The 19109-nt window shown below is 46.8% G+C and overlaps 1 protein-coding gene across 3 annotated transcripts in view; it reads left to right on the forward strand.

Moving 5' to 3' along the window:
- LOC143514711 (dolichyl-diphosphooligosaccharide--protein glycosyltransferase subunit STT3B-like) overlaps positions 1-19109 on the forward strand; it is a 172611-nt gene that overhangs the window by 115070 nt on the left and 38432 nt on the right. For all 3 annotated transcript variants that reach the window (XM_077006237.1, XM_077006238.1, XM_077006239.1), the window contains exon 2: positions 3914-4022. In XM_077006237.1, coding sequence (XP_076862352.1) covers positions 3914-4022 — 109 coding nt within the window. The remainder of the gene's footprint in view (positions 1-3913; positions 4023-19109) is intronic.

Consider the following 19109-nt stretch of genomic DNA (forward strand, 5'->3'; position numbering starts at 1 on the left):
CTGTGTCACGTATACACTAATGAGACCTGTGTCACGTATACACTAATGAGATCTGAACTGCATCTACGCTGCACTGAGACTCATTCATACACACAGAATGTGAAGTAGGCGGAGCCGCTCACAGTCTAAAGAACATAGTGGCAGATTATGACACATCACCCCTGTGTAATGGCAGAAGAATACAGTGATGAGCTTATTGTGGCGTGATGCGATTTCAGCACAGTTCACTGTCTGCAGTATGCCATGTAAATCGCTGTGGAGCCGGTGGGGGGGGTTCAGTGCTGTTCAGGGCTTTTCTGTTAATGCTCTTGCCCCAGCACAGAGCAACGTAGGATGTGGCACTCATCACCATGGCCTGGAAGAATATCAGAATGTCTGCCCCTCCCAGCACACCTGCCATGACACCCATGGACTACATTTCCCACAGTCCTCTGGTTCATTCCCAATCCTTTGTACTGATTCCACCTGTTGTCTGTTTTCTCATGTGATTATCTGTGTATATTAACCGCTTGTGTGTCATATTCTGTGCAGTCTCGCCGGTTTCATATCACATTTCTAAGTGTTCTGTTTTCCTCTGCTGCGTTTTGCCTTGAACTCTTCACCACGATTTTCATTCCCGTTTTACTGAACTTGCTCTCAACTTCTGCCTGAGATTTGTACACATGTCAAAGAACTTCAGCCTCCTCAGGAAGTGGAGGTAAAGCTTCACCCAGCATGGGTGATGGATTTCCAGTCCAGCTGGCTATCCAGCTCCACTGATGGTGACTGGGTACTGGGCAGGTCTGGACTTCCTCAAGTCTAGTGTGTGTTGAGACTGTGTAATTGTGTTATCAGAGTCTTACTGAAGCCGAGCTGCAGCTGGTTCATCTTGCATCCGTTAACACAGTCCTGCACAAGCTTCCTGAGCCCCTCCTCCTGACCTGTCCTGATGTTACCCACCTCTGTGACACAGCTGTTATTATGTCTGGAGGTGCACCGATGAACAGCAATGGAACTAATACAGTACCTTGAGGCACTCCACCACCCCCACCGCCAATGTCTGAGACACACGTGTGCAGTCACACGTACTGGGCTCATCGAGTCAGATATTGGCCATGAGACAAGAGATTCATCCACCTTCACCCACCCTCCAAATAAGCTCCTTTCCTAACAGCACCGGCTGTATGTCGAGGAAGACCATGATCCACTTCCCCTTGTGTTCAGGTGGGAGATGTTTGTCCAGCAGGTGAATAGTCACATAAACCACTCCAATGCCGTTCTGGGCTGTGCACTGGGTCAGGAGCTGCTCGAGTGAGCCTGCGTCAGAGGGCTTCATTAACTTCATTAATGTCACAGCAACAACTCAATAGTGGCACAATCCCAGCACATAGTCTCAGAACACAGTTATAGCACAATCCCAGCACACACTCTCAACACACAGTTGTAGCACAATCAGAACACACAGTCTCAGCACACAGTCACGGCACACAATCTCTGTGTTCTGGCTTCAGTGCCACTGTGTCTTGTGACTCAGGGTGACTCACTGTGTCTTGTGACGCTTCCTCAGCTCCTGTGTGCTGAGGTGAAACAGGTGTGATCTGGACACACTGGATGAGCCTGCTGGGAGAGAGAACAGGACACTTCCCTTCCTAACAAACCTGTCACCCATGTGGACGGGGAGAGATGGACACTGACACAAGGACAGATCAGACCTGACACATAGTGCTGTAGCCTTCATGATCCCCTCTGCCATGGAACCGTTTGTGTGGTTTTGTTTGGTTTCCTAGGCAACTTGCCACATGCGTATTTTGATCATTGTCACGTGTGTTTTGATCATTGTTACGTGTTCCACCCATTACTGTCCCCACCCACAGTCTCTCTCTGGCCTGTTATGCTGTATGTCTAAACCTCGTTTGTCCCATCATCAGATACGTGTCCCATCATCAGATACGTGTCCCATCATCAGATATGTGTTATCAGGTACATGTCCCTTTTTCAGATAGGAGTTGTTACTCTTCTCATATGTGTATTTCACTTCTGTTAGCCCAGTTCTCTTTGATTAGTTTGGTTGCAAGTTATATCATGTGCTACTAAAATTATGAAATAAACTCAGGGCTCGCCATCTTATATTCTGCTTTTTCACACGTCTCAAACATGTGGTGTTCCATGCTACCTCACACTAGAACGCTAACGCTAACACTAGAACGCTAACACTAGAACACTATAGGTTAAGCAGTGCTGGCTGGTAGTCGTCCATGCACAGATTGTGTGCTGGGGAGAGGCAAATCAGATGTAGAAGATCAAAGAATAACACACAACTGTGACGTTCGGAGCGCAGCCAAGGACGAGACACGGAATCCCCGCTTAAGTAGCAAACGTTACGTTTAATAATAATAACAGATATTGTGCAATGGCGCACGAGAACACTGAAGCACATACACACAACGTGCAGACTTTAGACAAAGACGAGCACAGGACACTGCGCGAGCGCACATTAAATAGACAAACCACATTAGCCCCACGTGATTATGAGACAAGTCACAGGTGAGACTTATTATTCACATGACATAACCCTAACCACGAATATACACTGACGTAGACAAAGCACGTGGACAACGTATACACACGCCCAAAAGGGAGGGGCCGGGGTCCTCAACGTGACAACAACCAACACAGAGTTCAGGAAAGCATGGAAACAAAGTCATATAAAAAATCTGGAATACTACTAAAATCAAATAAAAATAAAATACAAAAATTTAATATGCTGTTGTTCCTGTCAGTGTTGGTTGTTATTAAAGTCTGTCTGTTTAGGAATAAAACCAACGTGGTGTTCCACTGGTATTAAAGACAGCTCTTCTGGTTCTGCCTGTAACCCCAGAAGATTACAGGCTAATGTTTGGAGCTAACAGACTCAGAGAGGGCAACTGACAGAGAACCGAACGGAAGGTGGGAAAAGAGAGATTGACAGACATATACAGACTGACAGATGCACAGACTGACACACACATGCAGTGAAATGACCTTTTGATTGTGTTTATTGAACTTGTGAGCCTGACTCATGAAGGGAGTTGGACAGAGTTTAGCTGCTCTAAAAGACAACCGTGATGCAGCCGGAAGAACTTGGACAGATGGAGGATTCAGGCAGATCTCTCTCTCTCAGGCCAACTGGCATCACTAGACAGAGGGAGGGGTTAGGACACAGCCTCATTGGAGAAATGTGTGACGGTCATCTTGATTACCATGATTATGTAAAATGTGGTACTAATTATGCAGGGTGGGGAAAGGTAGCTACATTTGCATATTCTGCAGCTGGAGCATTCTGGTTTTACATGTGACAGACGATTGGATCAGAGTGGGTTTGTCCTGCTGTGATTTACATGGCATTTGCCTTTTGCTGATATGGTGTCTTTCTCTGTCTTTTTTCTCTTTCTACACTCCTCTTTCTCCCTCCCTCTCTTTTTATGAAGGATGGTCCACCGTTTAACATGTCTCCTCCCCTCTGGAGTGTCATGCCCCTCAGGTGCTGCTGCTTCCTGACTGCTGATCGTGTTTCTGATTGGCCGCAGGTCTTGTAGGCCCAGCAGACCGAGGGCTACAATGATCCGTTTGTAAATCTTCCAGATTGGAGTGTGACCAAGCGCAAACATTGCGAGCTTGTTCAAAGCCCCAGTGCAGTCATGTGTGAAACTCAAGTTTACCTTGAACCAAAGTGTTCAGGACACAGTGTTTTGAAGAACTGTAGTGAAGGTAGCTGGGATTCTGATATCGATCAGACCAACAGATGTCCTCTCCCTGCCTTCATATCTGTTCTTCTTCTACTGCGGAAAGGGCCATTCTCTATAATGGATAAATAAATGGCCTTCCCAGCTAGCTAATCTCTCACCCTCTCTCTCTCTCTCTCTCTCTCTCTCTCTCTTTCTCCCTCCTGATGCAGGTTTAACTACAGATCAACACATCATCTCACTACAAAAGGCTTCTATGAGTTCCTGAACTGGTTTGATGAGCGTGCCTGGTATCCGCTGGGTCGTATCGTTGGAGGCACAGTGAGTATGGGGTCTACAGAATTCATCCACCAATGCTCTGGAAACATTACTCCACCCTCTCCCCTACCTGTTAACATTACTCCACCCTCTCCCTACCTGATATTACTCCACCCTCTCCCTACCTGTTACCATTACTCCACCCTCTCCCTACCTGTTAACCTTACTACACCCTCTCCCCTACCTGTTATCATTACTCCACCCTCTCCCTACCTGATATTACTCCACCCTCTCCCCTACCTGTTAACATTACTCCACCCTCTCCCTACCTGATATTACTCCACCCTCTCCCCTACCTGTTAACATTACTCCACCCTCTCCCTACCTGTTAACATTACTACACCCTCTCCCCTACCTGTTAACATTACTCCACCCTCTCCCTACCTGTTAACATTACTACACCCTCTCCCCTACCTGTTAACATTACTCCACCCTCTCCCTACCTGTTAACCTTAGTCCACCCTCTCCCTACCTGATATTACTCCACCCTCTCCCTACCTGATATTACTCCACCCTCTCCCCTACCTGTTAACATTACTCCACCCTCTCCCTACCTGTTAACATTACTCCACCCTCTCCCTACCTGTTAACATTACTCCACCCTCTCCCTACCTGTTAACCTTAGTCCACCCTCACCCTACCTGTTAACGTTACTCCACCCTCTCCCTACCTGTTAATGTTACTCCAACCTCTCCCTACCTGTTAACCTTAGTCCACCCTCTCCCTAGCTGATATTACTCCACCCTCTCCCTACCTGTTAACCTTTCTCCACCCTCTCCTACCTGTTACCATTACTCCACCCTCTCCTTACCTGTTAGCATAGAGGTTTCATATGTTTTCACTGAAATTGCTCTTTACAGTTTAATAAGTATAGCATTTCTCCTGTTGCCAGGGAGATATTTCTATCTTTATAGGTCTCTCCGACTATGGTAGTTTGACTGTAGGCAGCACACACATTGGAACTCACAAACCACTACAAGGTTTCAGACTACTGCTGACCTATTTCTACATCACCTATCATTACGTCACACTGACCTGTCATTAAGTCACACTGACCTGTCATTACGACACACTGGTATGATGATTCCACTCTCCACTAAATATGAAATGACGTCCCTGCAGTCTGCTGGGCTGGAACAGTTTTCAAAATCAGTCCTTTCTCCTTCCTCTGTCCACGCTTTGACTCCCCTCTCTCCCTCCCTCTCTGTTCTCTTCCTCTTGCCTTCTTCTCTTTCACTTTTCCTCTCCTCCTTCTTCCTATTTTCAGCCCTTTGTTTGAGACTCTTCTTTTAAACCTTCCAGCCTCCCACTGTGCCCAAGCAAAGACTTATCTATCTTCTCCCCTCCCCCTCTCCCCTCCCTCTCTCTCTATCTCCTCCCTCCCCCTCCCTCTCTCTTGCTCTATCTCTGTCTTTGTCTTTCTCTTTCTCCTCCATCTCCATTCTGAGGAGAGGACGAAGGACACTGCCCCTCCCCTGGGTAGTGAGCTGGTAGTGTGCATATATGTGTGTGTGTGTGTGTGTGTGTGTGTGTGTGTGTGTGTGTGTGTGTGTGTGTGTGTGTGTGTGTGTGTGCGCGTATGTGTGTGTGTGCGCGTATGTGTGTGTGCGCGCGTATGTGTGTGTGCGCGCGTATGTGTGTGTGTGCGCGTATGTATGTGTGTGCGCGCGTGTGTGTGTGTGTGGTGTGTGTGTGTGTGTGTGTGTGTGTGTGTGTGTGCGCGCGCGCGTGTGCATGTGTGTGTAAAATCATGTGTGGTGGGTTCTTTTCCTTATCATCTCTGTGCTGCAGACAACCACATGCAGGCCTGATCTCCTGCTGAGCTGAACACAGCCTCTTTCAGCTCTGTAGCCTTCCTGGGATTCACCATCTGCACTTAAAGTTAACATGAATGAACATGCTTCCAAACACATACTGCATGTGTCAAACGGTGCATGTCAAACGGTGCATGTCAAACGGTGCATGTCATACGGTGCCATTCAAATGCTATATGTCATCATTAGTTGATGCTGTCATATTGACACCTTACTGTCATACTGTCATACATGTTTTAAAAATAACAACACAGACAGAAAGCAATGATGAGTGACTGGCACCCGGAGGGCTGTAGGTGGAGAGCAGTCTCCACCCTAGCACACTAGTGCAGTCTCCACCCTAGCACACTAGTGCAGTCTCCACTAGGACTGGCTGTGGGAGTCCAGAATATTCTAACCTGCTGTCAATTAATATTCGGAATTATGTCTCACGTGGGCTTCAACAACTGCTCTGAATGCATAGTAGGATGAACAGGAGTCATCCAACGTTACTTTCACTGAAAATTATAATTGCAGAGTTCACAACTCAGCCACTCTGTTCAGCTTTGCACTCTGTGCAACTTTGCACTGTGCAGTCAGTGAAGGGTGGAAGCTCATGATAAAATTCTGTGCTAGCTACAGTTAGCCTGCAAGTCAACATGGCCAAAATATGCATCAATATTACTTTGGCCTGATGCCTGCTAGCTTTTCGAAAAGATGCAGAGCAGAGGGGCAGTTTGGCCTGTAGCAGGGTGGAAAGGCTCATTCCAGAAGAACGCTGGAAAAAAGCTGCTGAGGACACATCTTGTCTGATCCCCCTGAAGTGAAACCACTTCCTCAGCCCCAGCAACTGCTTAAAGCTGGTGAATTCCTATAGAATACTTGTGAATTCCTGTAGAACAATTGTGAATAACTATAGAATGCTTGTGAATTCCTGTAGAATGCTGGTGAATTCCTGTAGAACACTTGTGAATAACTATAGAATGCTGGTGAATTCCTGTAGAATACTTGTGAATTCCTGTAGAACAATGGTGAATAACTATAGAATGCTGATGGATTCCTGTAGAACACTGGTGAATTCCTGTAGAACACTTGTGAATAACTATAGAATGCTGGTGAATTCCTGTAGAATACTTGTGAATTCCTGTAGAACAATGGTGAATAACTATAGAATGCTGGTGAATTCCTGTAGAATTTGTCTGTCTCTCATCCCACCTCTGGACTTAAGTACCTCTTCCACACAAAAGAGCTCTTCCCAGGAGACCCCCATCTCTCTGTTACTCTCTCTCTGTCACTCTTTTTTCTGTCCCTCTGATTCACATGGTCTGTCTTTGCCATTATCTATGTTCTTCTCTCCTTCACTCCATCTCCCTCACTCTCTCCTTCAATCTCTCTCCCTCCCCCTCTCTACCTTTCTCTCTCTCTCCCTTCTCCTACTCTTTCCCCTACTCCTACTCTTTCTCTCTTCAGCCCTCTCTCTCCTTCTTTCTCCATCCCTCTTTCTCCTTCTCTCTTCTCTCTTTCTACCCCTCCCTCTCTCTTATGTGTAGATCTACCCAGACAGCTCATATTTTTGATAACATCACTCTCCTTCTCTGCCTGTGGTTGCCTTCCCCACAGTCTATCTCATCTCTCTCTCCCTCTCTCCCCCATCCCTCTCCCTCCTCTCTCTCCCCCTCTCATCCCTCTCCCACTCACCCCATCACTGCTCTCTCCCTCTTACTCTTTATTTCCTTTCTCATCCACCAATCACTCGGTCCCTTCTGGAGGGTCTGATTAGATATGAGATCTGCCTTAATATGACACCTCAGGCCAAAGGGAGTGAGTGGTGCACATACTCTACCCGCTGATGCAGAGCAGGACACATTCAGAGCTGCTGCTTTGGATATTTCAATGTGACCATGGGTGAGATGCCTCCATGGGTGTCGCGCAAGGCTCATTGCTTCTGTGCTGATGCCACCCCATCCCCATAGATTCTGGGGTTTTGACCCATATCTAAGCATGTCTGCTGGGCGTCTCCTACACAGTGTGTCTGCCGGACGTCTCCTGGACAGTGTGTCTGCTGGACGTCTCCTGGACAGGTGCCCATCATGTAACATTCCAGCAAAACTGAGCTGACATGTAATCAAAATAAACTTACAAAAACAGCAAAAAATCAACACAAATTTGTCCAACACTGCACAACAACCATGTGTAGGCTATGGGTGTAGGCTATGGGTGTAGGCTACGGGTGTAGGCTACGGTTGCATGACTATCTGTTGTTCTTAGTACAGGGTGTGAACATGATGCATACATATAGTTTTGTTACTTATTCCTGTTTAAATAACATTTATTAATAATATAATAGGGGGCATAGGGGGCTCAGGGTAGAGGTAGTACCTTTAGTGTCTTTCAGCTGCGTCCCTGTACAGGGTGGATGGGCACCACTGGTCCTCATCCATCTCCTAAATCTCTCGCATGCTGGCTCCAAGTGCCATGCCCCGGTACACCGCTTCAGCTGGCGGGCTAAATCATGCGAGGGGGTGGTGTTTACACTGCACCACTAGGTGGATGAGCTGCCTTTAGCAGTCAACGGCTAAAGGTCAGAGGAGATCAGCTGATCCAACGACCAAGTGTAAGGGAGTAAACCCTTCAAAACAGGAGTGGAGCCCCTAAGGCGGACGGTTGCCTGTACTCAAGCACCGTTCCGGCAGCTCCTGCAGCCAACCTGGTGCCAAATGTATTGCTATGCTTTCCTTTGGAATTTACTGGTGACGCCGAGAGGGGGATCTTGACACATGGGCACTCCAGGATCTCCATATATATTGCCCAGGCCTTTGCGCCCTGGAGAGGTCACTCCAGTGTTGCTGTTGCAGCGACAGAAACAACACGGGAGGCAGCAGTTACGAGTTATAAGTCTAGAGCATATTGGCGTAAGCTTGGACGCTACGGGTTGCCTCCGACAGTGGGAGGGATCTTGGTGTCCCACTGGTCAGCTATCGGCCGCCACAAGTCGGGCAGCCCCCGGCCAATAAGGTGTTGACCCGTCACTGTCTGTCTGCTTCAAGGGGTGCTTGAAGCTTAGGTATATTACTGAAGAGCAGACTGTAAATACTGCACCTGCCAAGCAAAAAAAAAAAAATAGAGAATTGAAATAAAAAATGCCAGTGCTTAGACTGGCAACTTGGAATGTCAGGACCATGTGCCCTGGTCTATCAGACAACTTGCAACAAGTCGAAGACTCCAGAAAAACGGCCATAATTGACCGTGAACTGAACAGGTTAAACATTGATACTCTGCAAGAAACCAGGCTTTCATCTAGTGGCAGTCTCAGGGAAAAGGACTACACATTCTTTTGGCAAGGAAAAGAGCCAGATGAGCCCCGCATACATGGTGTTGGATTTGCAGTGAGGAACTCCCTGCTGTCGGCAGTTGAACCACCCTCCCAAGGCTCGGCTAGAATCCTTTCTCTACGTCTCTCCACCTCATCAGGCTGGGTTAACATTCTGAGCATTTATGCTCCTACCCTTTGCTCCAGTGCTGGAGTGAAGGATGAGTTTTATGATGAGCTGGAAGCTACTATAAATGGGATCTCTGCAACAGAGCATTTATACCTGCTTGGGGATTTCAATGCCAAAATTGGAGCCAATCATGACATCTGGCCCCGCTGTGTTGGTCGTTTTGGAGTCGGCAAATTAAACGAAAATGGGCAGAGACTTCTGGAACTTTGTCTTTATCATGACTTGTGCATCACAAACACCTTCTTTCAGACAAAACCCAGTCACAGAGTGTCCTGGCGGCATCCCAGGTCAAATCACTGGCACCAGCTAGATCTTGTTATTACCAGAAGAAGATCATTGTGCTGCGTTCGCATAACTCGAAGCTACCACAACCTAGATTGTGACAGCGATCACTCACTTGTTGGTACTAAAGTTCGCCTTCAACCTAGACGGATTCATAATTCCAAACTGAAAAGGAAACCTCACATCAACACAGCGATGGTCCTTATTCCAGACCTCCATGCACGCTTTGCAAGTTCCATACAAGAGGCTCTTACGGACTGTCCAACTAGCAGTGTGGAGGAGAGATGGGAGCACATCCGCAATACCACCTATAACTGTGCTATAGATACTTTTGGCAAGCGTGAGAGGAAGAATCCAGACTGGTTTGAAGCAGGGATTGTAGAACTCAAGCCAGCGATTGAGGTAAAACGTGCAGCACTGCTAGAGTACAAGAGATGCCCTTCAGAGGTGGCAATTGCTGCACTTAGGAAAGCCAGAAATGATGCCCAGCGAATTGCTCGGAAATGTGCCAACGACTACTGGTGCAGCTTATGCCAGAACATCCAACTCTCTGCAGACAGTGGAAATATACGCGCCATGTATGAAGGCATGAAGAAAGCGTTTGGTCCAAGCATCACAAATACAGCTCCACTGAAATCTGCAACAGGCTACATTATAACAGACCGTGGCAGACAGATAGAGAAATGGGTGGAGCATTACCAGCAGTTGTACTCTTGTGAGAATGTTGTCACTGACTCAGCAGTTGAACACATGGACTCCTTGCCAGTCATGGAGGATCTGGATGCCTTGCCCTCCCTGGAGGAGCTAGGCAGAGCCATTGACTCTCTTGCCAGCGGTAAGGCACCAGGAAGTGACGAAATTCCACCTGAGGTTATCAAGGCTGGGAAACACTCTGCACTCCTTGACCACCTCCATGAGCTTCTGTTGCAATGCTGGCAGGAAGGACCAGTTCCACAAGACATGCGTGACGCCAATATTATTACACTCTACAAAAACAAAGGTGATCGCAGCGATTGTAATAACTACCGTGGAATCTCCCTCCTCAGCTGTGTTGGCAAGGTCTTCGCTCGTGTGGTCCTAAACAGGCTTCATCTTCTTGCAGATCGTGTCTATCCGGAGGCGCAATGTGGCTTCAGAGCTGGAAGGTCAACTGTTGATATGGTCTTTTCGCTTAGACAACTACAGGAGAAGTGCCGTGAGCAGAGACAACCCCTTTACATTGCCTTTATAGATCTAAAGAAGGCTTTTGATTTGGTTAGCAGGAGTGGCCTTTTCACCCTACTACGCAGGATTGGATGTCCTCCAAAACTTCTGAAGATGATTATCTCCTTCCATGAAGACATGAGAGGTACAGTCCAGTATGATGGATCAACTTCAGAGTCCTTCCCAATTCGCAGTGGTGTGAAACAGGGTTGTGTTCTTGCTCCAACGCTCTTCGGCATATTCTTCTCCCTGTTGCTGCAGCGTGCTTTTGACCGGTCAGAGGATGGAATTTACATCCACACAAGAACTGATGGTGGTTTGTTCAATCTCGCCCGCCTCCGTGCAAAGACCAAGGTGCGCAAATTCCTGTTAAGGAAAAAGTTGAGCTTCAACAACTTGTCAACCATCTGGCACATGCAAGTGATGAATTTGGCCTGTCAATCAGTCTTACAAAGACCATCATCTTGGGTCAAGGTGTCAGCTCTACCCCCTGTATAGCTATTGGTGAACACACTCTAAACGTGGTGGAGATCTTTATCTACCTTGGCTCCACCATCTCCAGTAATCTCTCGCTGGACCCTGAGTTAAATACTCGGATCGGCAAAGCAGCAGCAGCGTTGGCCCGTCTGAATAAAAGGGTGTGGAGTAATTCCATGCTGACCACAAGTACTAAGATGAAGGTGTATCAGGCCTGTGTTTTGAGCACTTTGCTCTATGGCAGCGAAACATGGACCTTATACTCTTGTCAAGAACACTGACTCAACACCTTTCATCTGCGCTGTTTGAGAAAGATTCTAAGTATCAGCTGGCAAGACCGTGTTCCAAACAAGGATGTGCAAGCAAAAGCAAAAATACCTAGTATGTTTGCTCTCCTTTCCCAGCGACGACTACATTGGCTTGGTCATGTCATACGAATGCAGGACGGTCGGATCCCTAAAGACATCTTATACGGTGAGCTTACCCTGGGCTCCAGACGCACAGGCAGGCCACTTCTCCTCTTCAAAGATGTGTGCAAGAGAGATCTCCGGGACGGCAACATCCACCTGAGTAAACTGGAGGTCATAGCTGCGGACCGTGCAGCTTGGAGAAGTGCAGTCAAGACCAGCATTGATTTAGGCGAGAGAAGAATAGTGGACCAGTGGGAGGTTAAGAGAATGCGCAAACAACAGGCTGTAGTGCCAGTAGACTCTAACGCTGACCTTGCCTGCAGAAATTGCGGCAGACTGTGCCGCTCGAAGCTTGGGCTGTTGAGCCATGTTAGGCGTTGTAACTATACAGGCCAAAACCAAGGCGCAAATTCCATTGTCTCTTGAGACAGACGGATGCCAACAAATAATATTTATTAAAACTTGCAACCTATTTAAACAATTTATTTTTATTTTGCAAATAAATAAACAAGCATTATTATTTTACTGTACTGTATTTTAATGTTTATGTATAGCACTGTGTATATAGAAAGTGCAATACAATTAAATTGGAAAGGAGCACATGCCATGTGTGTGTGTGTGTGTGTGTGTGTGTGTGTGTGTGTGTGTGTGTGTGTGTGTGTGTGTGTGTGTGAGAGAGAGAGAGAGAGAGAGATAGAGTGGGAGGGAGAGGTTCAGTGATATTAAGCCTGCTGACTACATGATGAAGATGACTACATGATTTCTTTCCAAGAAAAACAAAAAAATAATAAATGTTAGATAAATAATTCATACTGATGCAGTCAATTTTAGTGTATTTTAGGCTGCTTTAGTCATCAGTTTAAATGACTAATCCTAGCCCTTCCTGTGTTTAGATTACTAATCCTGACCTTTCATGTGTTTAGATGACTATTCAGTTCAACAGTCCTGTACCTAGTCCAGTACCTGCTACATTAACAGTCCTGTACCTAGTCCAGTACCTGGTGCATTAACAGTCCTGTACCTAGTCCAGTACCTATCCAGTACCTGATGCATTACCACCCCAGCTGCCCCTGACTAGCTGTACAGTTTCTAGCTGAATGTTAATTTTGCTGAGCATGTTGGGCTGTGCAAGGGTTAACATTGTTGGAGGAGGCCCCAACTCCAACTCTTAACTCCAACTCAAGGAACTCCACCCAAACATGCAGAATGCAGTTTCCCCACACACTTCTTTCTGCACCTCACCTTTCCGAACACTTAACACTTGCTAAGCAGGTTGCTTGTGGTCCAGGTAGAATACAATGGAGTCAGTCCCTTTTTCCAAAAGTAGTGTTTTGTGTGTTATTTTTAACCTTCTACCATTCTGCTGTGTGGTCGTGGCCCCAGAGCCTTAGAAGAGCATAATGTGTGCTAGAACTTCTCAGTCCACTTCTTAGTGTGAATAAATGATATAGAATGTTTCATGGTGTTTTGTCTAAAAATGGTCACATTGGGTCTTTTATTATAGCTCTTAAATTAGAAATGAGGCTCTTTTACGTTTGAGTAGTTTCTAATTGTTTGTCAGAGCAGATATGGAGTCGGTTCCTTCGTTTCTCAGTCTGTGGACCACACAGAGGAACGTTCCTACAGTTTATTTGTTCATTCATACATTCAATCGTGTGTTTTCTCAACCTATTCATACATTTTTTGCTCAGCAGACAACAAGATGAGAGTTCCAGCCCTGTAACTACACTATATTGCCAAAAGTATTCACTCACCTTCCTTGACTCACATATGAGCTTAAGTGATGTCCCGTTGCTAATCCATAGGGTTCAATATGACGTTGGTCCACCCTTTGCAGCTAGAAGGGTTAGGAGTGTGTTTATGGGGATTTTTGACCATTCATCCAGAAGCACATTTGTGATGTCACATACTGATGTTGGACGAAAAGGCCTGGCTCTCAGTCTCCACTCTAATTCATCCCAAAGGTGTTCTGTTGGGTTGAGGTCAGGACTCTGTGCAGGCCAGTCAAGTTAATCCACACCAGACTCAGCCATCCATGTCTTTATGGACCTTGCTTTCTGCACTGGTGCACAGCCATGTTGGAAGAGGAAGGGTCCAGCTCCAAACTGTTCCCACAAAGTTGGGAGCATGGAATTGTCTAAAATTTCTTGGTATGCTGAAGCATTCAGTTCCTTTCACTGGAACTGAGGGGCCAAGCCCAGCTCCTGAAAAACAATCCCCCCTCCACCAAATGTTACACTTGTCACAATGCAGTCTGACAAGTACCATTCTCCTTGCAACCGCCAAAACCAGACTCATGGCTTTACACCACTGCAACCGACGTTTTGCATTTCACTTGTATGGCTTGGATACAGCTGCTCAACTATGGATGGATACCCATTCCATGAAGCTCTCTGCGCACTGTTCTTGAGCTAATCTGAAGACCACAATAAGTTTGGATGTCTGTAGTGATTGACTCTGCAGAAAGTTAGCAACATCTTCACACTATGCACCTTAGCATCCGCTGACCCTGCTCCGTCAGTTTACGTGGCCTACCACTTTGTTGGTGTCGTTCCCAAACACTTCCATTTTCTTATAATGCAGCTGACTGTTGACTGTTTTCTATTTAGCAGCGAGGAAATTTCATGACTGGATTTGTTGCACAGGTGGCATCCTATCACAGTTCCATGCTGGAATTCACTGAGCTGAGAGATACCCATTCTTTCACAAATGTTTGTAAAAACAGTTTGCATGCCTAGGTGCTTAATTTTATACACTTGTGATTGAAACACCTAATTTCAATACTGTTGTCAATATTGTGTACATCCTGCAGAGTCCTGCAGAGTGTAATATGTGTTTATGCTCGTGATCATGAGTGGATCTCCAACCAACTTGGGAACATGGGATAGTGAGAATGGGAGTGTGGGACAGAAATGGTGGGACAGGATGAGTGCAGGACTTTAAGTTTGCAGGACAGGGAGGTAAGATCTAGTGGTCTGCAGGACAGCTAGGGAGGAGCTAAGAGTCTGCAGGATGGGGAGGGAAGGGCTAAGAGGTCTGTGAAACTGAGGGAGGGGCTAAGAATCTGCAGAATGAGGAGGGAGGGGCCAAGAGGTCTGTGAAACTTGGGGAGGGGCTAAGAATCTGCAGGATGGGGAGGGAGGGAGGGGCCAAGAGGTCTGTGAAACTGAGGGAGGGGCTAAGAGTCTGCAGGATGGGGAGGGAGGGAGGGGGCAAGAGGTCTGTGAAACTTGGGGAGGGGCTAAGAGTCTGCAGGATGGGGAGGGAGGGAGGGGCCAAGAGGTCTGTGAAACTGAGGGAGGGGCTAAGAGTCTGCAGGTCTGTGAAGCTGTACCTGTGCTGTTGTTAGACCATCATTTGCTCATCTCATTGTTATGAGTCTTCTGCACAGTTGGTTTTTGCAGTTGTTCTAATTGTTTCTTATTGGAAAAAAATATTTCCACAAATAATGTTCTGACAAAAACCTTCCTAATTTGTCACCTAAAACAACATTAAATAATAATAATAATAATAATATATTTTATTTATAATGCACTTTATATTTCAGAGAAATCTCTGAAATATAGAAAAGTGCTAAATTTTGCTCTGCTGTGTGTGTCCCCCAGATGCTTGACTGACAGCTTCAGTGTCAAACATGCATAATCGGGTCACTTCATGTGGCTTAACTTGTGTGAACCTGAAGAGGTGAAAGGCTGTTAGGGCTCATGTTCAAAAACTGATGTCTCTGTTCCATGAGAAGTCCGATGCAGAGTGAGTGAAGTAGGGGTCACCTGATCTCACAGCTCATGAATATGCAGTTTTAAAGTAGCTTATGATTTGCTGTAGTCAGTTAGTGTTTGCTATGATCACAGCAAATAAAGTGTAATTCCTAATCAGTGGTTAGGGGGCAGTACACAAAAAAAATAATTGAGTGATTTTAATAATAATGATAATCACATTCTTCCTGCTAGTAAATCATTTTAAATACAGTGCAGTGGCATTGCTTGTTGCGATTGTGGTTTTTCTCACCAATCATAATATATTGTTTTATATTATATTGCATTTATATTATATTTATATTAATCATGGCTTTTCTCATTTTAACTATGGATTTGTCATTATTATGTCATGCATCATTGTTAATTGTAGTTTTCATTGTAGTTTTGTGGTGTGACTCATTGTTAATTGTGTCTCATAGTCCCATCATTGACCACAGGAGGGGATGAACGCCTCCGTGTTGCACTGGTTTAATCTCCTCAAGTCTGTGTGGGTCAGATGGAGCTGGATGTTCACTCTGACCTTCTACAGGTTCAGCACTGAACTTGCACTCTGCTCTTCATTCTGCTTCCATCTTGCTGAGACGCTGTGACCTTTAGAGGTCACATAGTGTGACCTCACTAAGAGTGTGTGCATGGTGTGACCTCACTAAGAGTCTCAGCACCTTCCCAGTATTTTCTCACAGGGATTAGCCGCAGTCCAGTGGGGTGACAGTTTAATCCCCCAAAATCCCCCATAAGTCGTTTTTTTTTTTTTAAGCAAGAAGCTCTACACCCTCTAAACCCTCTACCCCCTCCATCACACTCACACATGAGAGAATATACACTCACCCCTCCATCACACTCACACATGTGTATGAAGATGAGAGAATACACACTCACCCCCTCCATCACACTCACATGTGTATGAAGATGAGAGAATACACACTCACCCCCTCCATCACACTCACCCCTCCATCACACTCACATGTGTATGAAGATGAGAGAATACACACTCACCCCCTCCATCACACTCACCCCTCCATCACACTCACATGTGTATGAAGATGAGAGAATACACACTCACCCCCCATCACACTCACCCCCGCCATCACACTCACCCCTCCATCACACTCACATGTGTATGAAGATGAGAGAATACACACTCACCCCCTCCATCACACTCACCCCCTCCATCACACTCACCCCCTCCATCACACTCACCTGGTAGTGGGGTGTATAGTTGTGGTAGTGGGGTGTATAGTTGTACTATTGTTGTTAATGTCTGGTTGTTGTTGCCTACAGCTGAGCTGAAATCAGCAACAAACTCACCTGGATAATCTCAGCCAACACACCTCAAACTCACCTGGATAATCTCAGCCAACACACCTCGAACGTGCCTGGATAATCTCAGCCAACACACCTCAAACTCACCTGGATAATCTCAGCCTCACAGCCATATAGCTCATATCCGTTCATCTGATCTGCTCTTTATTCCCACACCCTTGTACATTCACATGAGTATGACAACTCACAGTGTCCTACACACCACCACCATCACACATCACAGTGTCCTACTCACCACCACCATCACACATCACAGTGTCCTACACACCACCACCATCACACATCACAGTGTCCTACTCACCACCACCATCACACATCACAGTGTCCTACTCACCACCACCATCACACATCACAGTGTCCTACACACCACCACCATCACACATTACTGTCCTACACACCACCACCATCACACATCACAGTGTCCTACACACCACCACCATCACACATCACAGTGTCCTACTCACCACCACCATCACACATCACAGTGTCCTACTCACCACCACCATCACACATCACAGTGTCCTACACACCACCACCATCACACATTACTGTCCTACACACCACCACCATCACACATCACAGTGTCCTAAACACCACCACCATCACACATCACAGTGTCCTACACACCACCATCACACATCACAGTGTCCTACACACCACCACCATCACACATCACAGTGTCCTACACACCACCACCATCACACATCACAGTGTCCTACTCACCACCACCATCCCACATCACAGTGTCCTACACACCACCACCATCACACATCACAGTGTCCTACACACCACCACCATCACACATCATTGTCCTACACACCACCACCATCACACATCACTGTCCTACACACCACCACCATCACACATCACAGTGTCCTACTCACCACCACCATCACACATCACAGTGTCCTACTCACCACCATCATCACACATCACTGTCCTACACACCACCACCATCACACATCACAGTGTCCTACTCACCACCACCATCACACATCACTGTCCTACACACCACCATCACACATCACAGTGTCCTACTCACCACCACCATCACACATCACAGTGTCCTACTCACCACCATCATCACACATCACTGTCCTACACACCACCACCATCACACATCACAGTGTCCTACTCACCACCACCATCACACATCACTGTCCTACACACCACCATCACACATCACAGTGTCCTACACACCACCATCATCACACATCACTGTGTCCTACACACCACCATCACACATCAGTGTCCTACTCACCACCACCATCACACATCACAGTGTCCTACTCACCACCACCATCGCACATCACAGTGTCCTACTCACCACCATCACACATCACAGTGTCCTACTCACCACCACCATCACACATCAATGTCCTACACACCACCCCCATCACACATCAGTGTCCTACATACCACCATCACACATCACAGTTCCTACACACCACCACCATCACACATCACAGTGTCCTACACACCACCCCCATCACACATCAGTGTCCTACACACCACCACCATCACACATCAGTGTCCTAGACACCACCCCATCACACATCAATGTCCTACACACCACCGCCATCACACATCAGTGTCCTACACACCACCCCCATCACACATCAATGTCCTACACACCACCCCCATCACACATCAATGTCCTACACACCACCCCCATCACACATCAATGTCCTACACACCACCATCACACATCACAGTGTCCTACACACCACCACCATCACACATCAGTGTCCTACACACCACCATCATCACACATCACAGTGTCCTACACACCACCACCATCACACATCAGTGTCCTACACACCACCATCATCACACATCACAGTGTCCTACACACCACCACCATCACACATCAGCGTCCTACACACCACCACCATCACACATCACTGTCCTACACACCACCATCACACATCACAGTGTCCTACACACCACCATCATCACACATCACTGTGTCCTACACACCACCATCACACATCAGTGTCCTACTCACCACCACCATCACACATCACAGTGTCCTACTCACCACCACCATCGCACATCACAGTGTCCTACTCACCACCATCACACATCACAGTGTCCTACTCACCACCACCATCACACATCAATGTCCTACACACCACCCCCATCACACATCAGTGTCCTACATACCACCATCACACATCACAGTTCCTACACACCACCACCATCACACATCACAGTGTCCTACACACCACCCCCATCACACATCAGTGTCCTACACACCACCACCATCACACATCAGTGTCCTAGACACCACCCCATCACACATCAATGTCCTACACACCACCGCCATCACACATCAGTGTCC

This window comes from Brachyhypopomus gauderio, chromosome 5 (assembly GCF_052324685.1).
Source record: "Brachyhypopomus gauderio isolate BG-103 chromosome 5, BGAUD_0.2, whole genome shotgun sequence".
Lineage (NCBI taxonomy): Eukaryota > Metazoa > Chordata > Actinopteri > Gymnotiformes > Hypopomidae > Brachyhypopomus > Brachyhypopomus gauderio.